The sequence below is a fragment of the Cariama cristata genome, unplaced genomic scaffold, assembly GCF_000690535.1.
Source record: "Cariama cristata isolate BGI_N322 unplaced genomic scaffold, ASM69053v1 scaffold31074, whole genome shotgun sequence".
Classification (NCBI taxonomy): domain Eukaryota; kingdom Metazoa; phylum Chordata; class Aves; order Cariamiformes; family Cariamidae; genus Cariama; species Cariama cristata.
In genome coordinates this window covers 1-10,428 of record NW_009611817.1, presented here as the reverse complement: position 1 = coordinate 10,428, position 10,428 = coordinate 1, and the positions used below count along the sequence as shown (strand labels likewise).

At 45.8% G+C, this 10,428-nt stretch overlaps 1 protein-coding gene across 1 annotated transcript in view; it reads right to left on the bottom strand.

Annotated features, from left to right (window-relative positions):
• Positions 1-2,727, bottom strand: part of NFATC2 (nuclear factor of activated T-cells, cytoplasmic, calcineurin-dependent 2) — a gene marked incomplete at its 3' end in the record, with an annotated part of 51,225 nt that extends 48,498 nt beyond the window's left edge. Inside the window, exons 1-3 of the mRNA XM_009698391.1 lie at positions 2,684-2,727; positions 1,395-2,447; positions 1-33 (exon numbers count right to left, since the gene is read on the bottom strand). The exon at positions 1-33 is cut by the window's left edge and continues 166 nt beyond it. Coding sequence (XP_009696693.1) covers positions 1-33; positions 1,395-2,447; positions 2,684-2,727 — 1,130 coding nt within the window. The remainder of the gene's footprint in view (positions 34-1,394; positions 2,448-2,683) is intronic.
• Positions 2,728-10,428: the final 7,701 nt, after the last annotated feature.

Here is a 10,428-nt window from a genome sequence, read left to right as displayed (position 1 = left end):
CACTCGAGGGGTGGGAGCGACTGGACGGGCAAACTGGGCAGAGAGAGACCACACCAGCTGAAACTCTTTAGCACTGCTATTTCTCAAAGCCCTGACCCCTTCTTCCTCCAAGTGCCCCACCAGGGCTGCTCTCACCGAGACATTTAGGAGGCTGCTATTAATTTCAATGAGGATATGCTGTTCTGCTCACATTTGACTACAAACTCTGCTGAAATTCAGGAGGAACACAATAATTTATGTGGGCCAATCTCCTCGCAGAAGAGAACAGAATGTTTCCATTTCTTAAATAGAAATACCCGTAGCAGTTATATTTTTTCAAAGATTCCCCTTCTTTTATCTAGCTTTTGCTGTGCATCTTAAAACATTGATCACAGAACATATATCATGAAATATTAACTCAATTTACCATTACTTATCAGTTATGCAAATTAATAATCTTCATGATTTCCATAAATATTAAAATGCACATCAATAAAATGCTAAATATTCTTACCTGATACTAGCTTTCCTGTTACCAAAATACACAAGAGTTTATAACATGAAATTAACACACTGAAATGGACAACTAGAGCTTGCACTGGATTTTAAACAACTCTTATTTTGTTGGCACAAACTGCTGCCAGGACCGACGTAACAAGCCAAGGAAAGTCACAGCCTGTGTTTTTTCACTCGCAATTTCTGTTTAGGAAGTCGGGAGCAGCACGGGATAACGTCGGCGTGGGGACAACCCTGCTGCCGAGGGGGGTGGCAGGGCTGGCAGGGTGCCAGTGGTGGCTGCAGGTGGAGTCACACATTTGGCAACCCCCATCCTGGTAGATTCGCACTGCTCAGGGTCCAGACCTACGTGCCGCCAGTGCCAGGCAATGGAGGGAGTTGATGAGGGTAGTGCCAAGGGCTGAGATTTGGGTTCAGTGACAATCAACAAATTAACAACCAACAATAAGTCACTTGGGGTTGACCAAATGCTCAGTCTGACTTGGAGCAGCGTGGTCTATTTCGAATCAGGAAATATTTAAAGTATTGTCATCCTTGATGGAAATTTGTAAGAGACATTTTCTGAATTTAGAAAAGCAATCAAATCATTTTCTTGAAAAGCAACAGGATGGAACAAGAGTGTTTACCCTTTGTCAAAGCCTGTCTGCAATCTGCTTTTCAGACAAATAATTTGGAAATTTGAATTTGTTATATGCTGTGCCACCAATGAACCACTTTGACGATGTTTCTTCCAAACACAGATTTTTTCGTCTCTCGGAATCATAATGGATTGGGCTCCCATTAACCAGGGCTGTCCCGGAGTACTTAGCTCTGGACTGCAGCAGGATCTGCCCACGGAAACACTCCCTAGGGATCATCATGCACGACAGAGGACATCACACACAAGAAACATCACATACCTGCAGATAGGTATTGCAGGCACCAGTTGCTTTGTCCAGGATGGCGGTACCAACAAAATTGATTCTGGGGCTGAGTTTCTTCTGTCCTCCTGCTCGCAAGGCCCATGGAAGTCAACAGTCTGAAAGACGTGACATGGAATGCTGTTTTTGTGGGAAGGCATTGATGAAGGATCAGGGCTGGTTTTCCAAATTTTCGTGGGAACACCACAGGAAGGATCCGTAGGAAGGCTGTTCATAGCATCCATGGAAAGAGAAGCGCTGGGCAACTGCGTGTAAGTAACTGAAGAGTTGTCTTCTCTCAAGGGGATGCGAGGAGAGGATTGTGGAGAGGGGGTCCTTGACTGTCGTGGAGAAGTGGAAGGCAGCTGAGTACTGTAGAGCTCAGTGCAAGAGTACCTCCGTTTTGCACCTGGTGATGAAGACCTTGAGTTGGGACAGGGTGATGGTGAATGTCGTCCCAAGCAGGTTTCCTCCGTGATGCTTGTTCGTGGTGACATTATTGGAGAGGTTCTAGGAGAATAATGAGTATGGATGTTTTGAAACTGTGGACAAAGGTCATCACTAGGACCATTATTTGGTGAAACACATGGTGACGTGCAAGGAGATACATTTGTCTCTGAAATGAAACTTGCAGAGGAGCCGCTACTAGCTGGGCTCAAACACAGTGGTTCTCTGTAGCCCTCAAAGCCAGGGACAGGCAGGGTAACCCTTGGGCTAGTGGTAGCTGAGTTTGACTGATGTTCTACCAAAAGAACATCTGTGTCTCTGCTGCGGAAGGGACCCCCTGAATGAATCAGTTCATGATATGGAGTAATTTCAATCCTAGGGCTCGGAGCAGAGGCCCCTGCAGCGTTGGCAGGGTGTGTAGGTGTTGTCCCTATGCTATCTGGCTGTCCATATCTGCCCATGGGATCTGCAGAAAGGCTAGAAAAAGGCAGGGGGCATGGCTTGAGGCCACAGTCCAAGACATCATGAGCGTATGTAACTCCAGAGGGTGGGCTGTTGGTTTTATGTGGAGTCGGTTCTTCTGGAAAAAGAAGGGTCTCTTTAAGACTATAAATATTATTACAGAAGCTGAGAAATCATGGATTTAAAAAAAAATATGCATATTTATAAGCTGGTTGTGATCTGATATTAGGTAAATATTTATTTAATTATTTTTAATTGCTATTAATGCTTGTGAAAAGTACTGGATTAACAGCCAGGGAAGCTCAAGTGCTCAGAGCAGATGCAGCATGGACAGAAGCACTGCAAACACCTCCACACCACCCCGGCCGGGCTCCCACTACCTGAGCCCTGAGCTAGAGGGATCACCTGGAAGGGTCAGCGACATGTCAGCCTCTGCCCATTTCAATGCTGGCCTTCTCACTCTTTCTGCCAAATATACCCCTTAGCGCCAATTGGGGTGTTGTGACCTTGGTCAACTTTTGTCAACTAGGAGCTGGACTGAGACCATCACATCACAAAACCACTGCCAAAGAGGTCTACGTAAGACCAAAAGGTTGAGGAACAGCTTGTGGTGATGGTAGAAAAACCTCTCTTACATAGCAAAGTCCAGCCAGAAAAGGCTTCGTGAAACCAAAGCTGAGCTCAAGCTCTTAAATTAAAAAGTCACTTCTCTGTGTGATTTGTTTGGCTGCATATCACGTCAACAAGTTTTGGTGACAGGTTTCACAGGAGAAAGCACCAGATGATCCGAAGACACATTCACAAATATTTGTTAGAAGAGAGAGAGAGAGAGAGAGAGAGAGAAAGGATCCAGCCCCGTGGTTACAGGCAATCACTTTCCAATTTCAGCTCAAGGAACGTTTTGGCCAGAGGGAGATTATAAAATACAGAGTAAGAGGCAAGTGTTCAGTGCAATTCTCTCTCCTGGTGCAAAAAATCCTAAATTTCCAGAGATTCTCAGGCTTGCAAACTGTCCCCAGGTTGCAGAGTATTGGGATGCTTCTAGGCAATACAGAATTTCCACCACCACCACTGCTGAGCCCAATTCTGATCTCATCCCAGCACCCCATCGGGTGCTTAACGCCAACTGCATCCGAGAGAGCAGTCATGCCAGGTGTTCCTGGGACAGACCCCTCCATGTACATCAGCTCCTGCAGCCTCCCCAGCCTGGAAGCTGAATAATATTTGTCATTACACAAAGGCATGCAAAATACTACCAGGATTTTTGTTTTTCGATTTCAATGTATCCAGCAGGAAATACCCAAAACAGCTCCACAGTTTGAGATCAATTCGCACTATGTGCTCACCCTTGGGCACAGATCAGTATGTGTCACAGTCAAAGAGGGTTGCATTTAAATATTTAAATAACTGTTCCAGCATTTTCTCTAACTCCTGCACTACATGAGGCAGCATTTCCCATGAGCAAATAACATTGTACACAAAGCCAGGCAGGAGCTGACTGTGCTTTCTGCAAAAGTAGCAAAATTTTGTAGTGAAGCTTTTACACACAGAGAAATTGTGATTTCATTTCAGGGGGGGTCTGTTCGTTTTCAGTTTTAAACACTTCTTAGTGTGCAAGCAAAATCCTCCACTGATTTTTAACTACTACTTTTTGTGCTCAATGTTTTGCATAACCTGGAGAAAACTCCACAAAAAAAAAAAAAGAAAAAAAATGTAGCAGGACCTGCTGAGCCTTCGTGTTTAGTGGGAAACCCCGACAGCCGACCAAACAAACCAACACACAGAATGTCTATGTGACGGGATGGGAGATGACCGGGAGAGTCCAGCTTACAGATTTCTTAAGGTTCCCTCTGGCTTTTAATCCCAGCACACAGCTGTTTTGGGGATGGGAAAACCAGCAACAAGTAACTGAATTTTGAGCCGAACATATTTTTAGCATCGTTGATCTCGGATATCAGAGCTTTGGCATTCACAGGAATAGTGTGTCATTCACATCACTCAAACTCTGACGCATCAAGCCTAGATAGTATTGCTACGATTCACTTTGAATAAAACTCATCACTCCTTCGGACTGAATAGAGCAACACACCCCTCCGCAGCCACACAAAACATCACTCCCACCACTTTCAGAAGAATCGCTCTGATTTGAGCTGATGCAAGGGAGCAAAATCAGCACCAGGCAGAGCGAGGCTTGATGCCAGGACTTGAGGCAGGATTCGTGCAGTGACCAGCAATCACAGAAAAGCTCTCCAGGCTGAACAGCTTCACGTCAAGGGACGGGCGACTGTTTCAGTTCCCCATTCAACACACCCACAGTAAAAGCTGTCCTGACCATACATGTTAAACTGCATTATCTGTCCCAGATACACAGACAACAGGTAAAGAATTTAAACTCCTCACAACACGTGCAGCAAAGCTAGTGTGTGTAGATTTGTGTTGAGGGGTATCGAAAAAGCAAACATATTTGTATGTGCATGTTATTTTTAAAGTCTTCTGAATAACAAACACACACCACCACCCACACTTTCTGCTCATTAAAAATTGGGCTTCAGATAACCTAAATTTTCTTTGCTTTTCCCTGAAATATTGTCTTTAAATGAGCACTTTCATCCTCGGCCTTCACCCTCCAAGAGGATCCATGTCCCAGATACTAATAGCAATGTTTACGCACAACAAGCTGCAACATGCCCTTGCCTTCACACAGCACCCTCGCAGAGCGCTCCTCTCCTCTGCAAGGCTCTACGGGCCCCGCAAACCGGGATGGCTCAGCCAGCGCTCACAGGCAGCGAGCGGGGCAGGCGCCCTTTGCCAAGCAGACAACACCCACAGCCCTCTGCAGAGCAAAAATATTTCGTTTCCCCCCACACGGCAAATTATCAATAAAGCAGGCAGCAGTGCAGGAACGTGGGCAAGACTGCAGACAAGAAAACCTCAACTCGTTTGAAGAGTGCTTGGGGAACTGTGCCAGGTAGAGATGCCCAGAGGCTGAGGCTGCGTCTTGGGCAGGGGAGAGGCTGCCGGCCCTGACTCATCAGCACGGCTTCGTCAGGACCCGGAGCTTGGGGGATTTGGGGTGATCTCGTGATCGAGTCCCAGCCCTGCATCACTTCAGAGGTACAATGAAATCACTGTCCCGGGTGCTATTGCCCACGCCTGTGACGTCACGGTCTGCCGCCAGAGAAACGCTAGTGATGCTACAACGCAAGCCTCTGACCTCACTAGGGGAGGGAAAAGGGGTAGCTAGGTGAAGCAGCAAGCGCTGCTCTCCGGAAATAAACGGCTCATCCACCAAAATCAGGAGAAACTCTGCTTTGTGCTTCAGTAGGAGGGGTCTGGCTACCCGGCTCCCAGCCAACTTGGCTAAGGCAGGCTGGGGTTTGGAATCCACTCAAGGAAGGGGCAGACCAGAGCCAACATCCCAGCTTCCCCAGGCGAGCACCACGGGAGTTTGGTTTTGTAAACAATGTCAAGCTCCAGCCTTTGAGAGGGGGAAGACAGGGAGAGGTTGCTCCTCAGCAGCCCAGCCGCTTTCTCTCTGCATTTGCAGATACCAGCGGGAACACAGACCGGCACAGGAATGGCTCCAGGCAGATGGCCCCAGCAATACCCATGCTTCTCCCTGAGCTCCCAAGGTGAGCTTGGTTCGGGTGGCAGGAGCTGAGGACAGCAAGCCTCACGCTGCTGGCCCTCCACACTGGAGATGGCAGGGAGCAGCCCAGCCGCCCACCAGCTGGGCTCCCCAAGGAGGCGAGAGGCCATCGCACACTCCCTTACAAGGGAGTAATTATGTGACAGATCAGTCTAGCAAAGGCGTTTTTCAAGAACTGAAGCAGCTTTGAAACCTTTGTGCAGATGCCCCAGAGTGCAGCTTTGCACCCAAGGTTGTGCCACCTCACACCCGTCCCTCCATGCTGCATCCCACAACACAGACTGAAATACTCCTTCAAAGGACCGTCCTCTCCACTGCTTTTCTGTCGGACATCTCGGCGAGCAGCACAGCAGCTTCAGCACAGCTCCTCCGACAGCCCTCTGCATGGGCACTGACTGCGCTTCCCCACCTCCCTTCGCTCCGGCACTTCCCAGCCTGAGGTTTCACTGCTGAATCACCCTCTGATTCAGTACCAAGAGATTCTTCTTGCTTGACAGGGGGTTAAAAGAAAGCGAGCTTCACACCCAGACAACACTGGCACCTCCTCACGTTCTCAGTCGGCTTTACTGTCAGCAAACAGCCTAGTGCTCTGTGTCACCCATGGCAGTCCTACCTCCAAGCCCCCTCGGATCCCACTCAAACTGCCTCCAAGCTGCCAGCTCTTATTTCCCCCTTTTCTCCATAGCCTTTACCCAGGTACTAGTTCACAAGATCATCTCATCTCTTCCCACAACAGGGAACAGAAGCAGGGCTCCACGTGCTGCCGTATGGTAAACAAAGAGCAGAGCAGATCCTATAGCCGGACTCACCGATGCCGCAGGCAGCACCACCAACCATCTGGTGGCTGGGCAGCCTTCCCCAGGTGGCGACCCTCCACACTGCCCTTAGCACTGATAAGCAAGGAGAGTTAAAACACAGGTGAAAAAGGTCAAGGGACTTAAGTTTCAAAGGACTTAACACTTGATTTAAAAAACTCCTTTTCACACACCTCTGAAAGGCAGAAAGGAAAACCCACCGCTCCAGAGATTTTTCCAAGCCGGACGGGATGCACATCAGTGTGTGCACACATGGCTTTGCAAGGGTCCACCCTCCGCTGTTTTTCAAACAAGGCAGGAACTTCAAAGCCGTTCAGTCAGCCAAATGTGACCTTGCCAATTAGCACGAAATTAGGAAACAAGAGATCACCCCAGCAACTGCATTCCATGATGGGTTTACACAAACCATCATCTAGGAAAAGCCAAACCTAGCGGTGTGTGGGACAAGGGAGGGCAGGGGGAGATGTTCGGGTTTGACCTCACAGCCGTTTGCTGCAGTGCAGCCCTTGGGATTTAAATGGAGTTCCTTATTTGCGTAAGTAAAAGAGTCACTTTTTTTTTTATTTATTTGCTTATTGTCATTTGAAGGGGCTAGTCCAGAGCTTTTTTGCATTTTTCAAAAGCCGAGTCATCTGTTATTGACACTAGCTGCTTGGAAGCTCAAAGTGAAAGTTGGTTTCCTGAGTGAAATCTGGTATTCTCTGTTACATGTGCGTTTTTGTTTCTTTAGCGCAGGGCTGCTGCTGAACACTGCCGCCTGTGTTACTGAGCCAGTCGCCAGGACTGAGCTGTGAACGAGGCAAATTATACACGGCCTGACATCTACAAGACGTGGCAATGTCCCTGGGAGCCTGTCTACATACAAACAAGCATTTAGAGAAATATTAATATTTATGGATGCTCCCTGCTTCCCCTCTCTACATTATACGTCCACGGACCTTGTCGATCTGTATGACCAGATGCAATCCAAGAGTCTGCTGAGCTACAGCAAAGGCTTGAGTCTAGAAGAAAATTCATTTGCTTTCTCACCTGTTGTCTTAGGGCAGGACTTTGTCTGGAATCTTATTTAAAGATGGGTTTTGTTTGGATTTGAAGTTTTAAAACACCCCTCAGAAGATCAGTCCTCAGAAGGGTTAACCTCAAAGATTAAAACTCAGTGGAGACTTTACCTGTCGGTGGATCATCACACAGTGAACATAGAACAAAAATACATGAAGTGAGCTGCTGCAGCAGAGCAGTTGTCTGGCTTTTCAGTATTTTGTCTCTCATAGTGGCCAACTGCAGGTATTATGGAATAATACACATAGCAATTATCAGAACTTACTCATCTGGGAGTCCTATTTTAGGAGCTAGTTCAAATGCTCATTAACTTTGTCAACCTTCTCCACTGAGAAACGACGATATTCAGCACCCTTCAAGTCTGAAATAAGCTAAAACTTGGGATACCACTAGCAATACCACCACATCTAACTCTCAAGGGAATGCATCTAACACTTTTTTTTTTTTAAAAGGAGACAGAAAACATCTTCAATGCCCAAGTGAAATCATAATTTCAACCTAACAGTGCAGGACATTCGCTTTGCCCAAACTTCCCAAAGCCTGTCCACCTCAGCACATCTCTGAGTTCAGTCTGATGAAGGCAGATGTTTCTGGTTTGCAAGTGCTCAGAAGATTAAAGTCTGACCAGTAAGGGTGAAAGCAAAAGGCACATGGAAAATGGCACTTTGTACAACACTCCTGCTTTTGGAAATGGTTGGCTTAGAGAGGAATATCTAATATTAATAATATTGACCGCAGGATTTTTATTTACCCTTTTTTCCCCTGTTGCTTTTATAGCAGTCCATGTTCCTGTTGTCTCAGGCACACATAAGCACCACTGAATGCCAGCTGCTTTCAGTAAGAATATTTCTGGCATTTCCATGGCAACAAGTTGTGATATAGATTCTACTTTTAAAACACAAGATTAGGTGGATACTCTCAAATCCCAACCTTTTAAAAAACTGTTTATTAGAAATAAACTTTCATCCCAATCCATTCCTAGAGCTCCAAATTTACATTTTTTCCCTAAAATTAAAAAAAAAAAATTCACTTTTATAATGTTTACAGAGATTTGTTATTATAGGACTTGTCATGAGTGGTGGGTGGAGCAGGCCAGACTCTGAGGAAACCAGAGCTTCTTTCAAACAGGCTTTGAATGTAGGAACCAGACTGAAGTGCTGGGATCCACAGACACTCCTATGGTTTTGGTTCCATTTTGAACCCTCCACTGAAGAGGACTTGTTTTCCCAACTGCAGTTCAGATGAGGCCACAATCACACATGAACAACGAGCATCAGTTACCACCGCCATGCGGACAAAGCCCTTTCTCAAAATTTGAACATTTTCTGTTCTCATGTAAACATGCTTTAATCTTTTGTACATTAATGGTCACGGATGTATACTGGATTGCTTACAGACTCTAGCTGGTGCCTTTTCAAAGAGAGGAAGAATGTCCTCCAGATTACAATGCTAGTATATATGGTTGTGATCTTTTTTTTTTTTTATGTTAATGATTTCCATCTTTGGAACAAACCAAATTACTACTAATTATGGTTTCCAGTCATTCAAATGTGGAGAGAGCAGGCTCAAGAAGGAAGTTACCTCTACTACAAGCATACACTGCTCTGCATTTATGTGGTTTGAAGATTAAACTTCCTACCCCCCACTTATATACTATTATATTCTGCGGAACTTCCCACTTAAGGCTTCACAGCAGTACTCTCTACTATAAAGATGTGAAAAAATCCAGCATCTGAAGCTTTCACTAAGATTGAATGTATTTTCATTAAAATCATTCACTTCCCCCCATTGTAGATTTATTTTTGCATGGCTTGATCTACATTAAACCTTGAAAGAAAATTCAGCTTTGTATATTTGATGACATTAACCATCCTCACTCAAATTTGGTGCACATCTGTGTATTTAAACAAGTACACAAAGAACAAAACTCAGTAACAACTCTCCATTTTGCTAATGATACCATGATTCAGGCCTAGTACGCCTCCTCCTGCACTGTCCCCTAGGAACACAACATCTCTTTCTTCAAATGCCCTAGAGGAATGCCACCTCTCAACTCTGCAGAATCAAAACAAACGTATCTTAGAAACAATATCCCACCAATTCTTTCATCTGGGTCAGGTCTCTTTTGGCTTTGCCTGGTTTATGCAAATCTGTATTTTATGGGATAGGAAGTATCGCTATTTGGTATCATCAACAGATAGAACTGTCACTTAGAAAGTCAGGGAACATTTGTCACAGTGCTTTTAGTATCACAGACTTGCATAAACTCAGAAAAGTAGAATGGTCTGAAAAATCTTTTTTTTATTATTATTTTAACTTAAGCTTATGGTCTTTGGACCCCAGCTGGAAACTAGATCTCCCCAGCTCCTTGCCACCCAAGCAGGATGGGCAGACTCATGGCAGGTCACCAACTGCTTGGGGCTCCCAGACCCAGTGCTCAAGCTGCCTTTTTGTTTCCACAGCACCCTCTACCATGATGATGACGGTCACAAGGAGACCAACCGATCTGAGCTCTTCTGCTTCACCTTTCACAGCTGCGCTCTCATACCCAGGTGCACAACTTTGTCAATAATCGGAAGGTCCCACGGCCGCTTTCAGACAC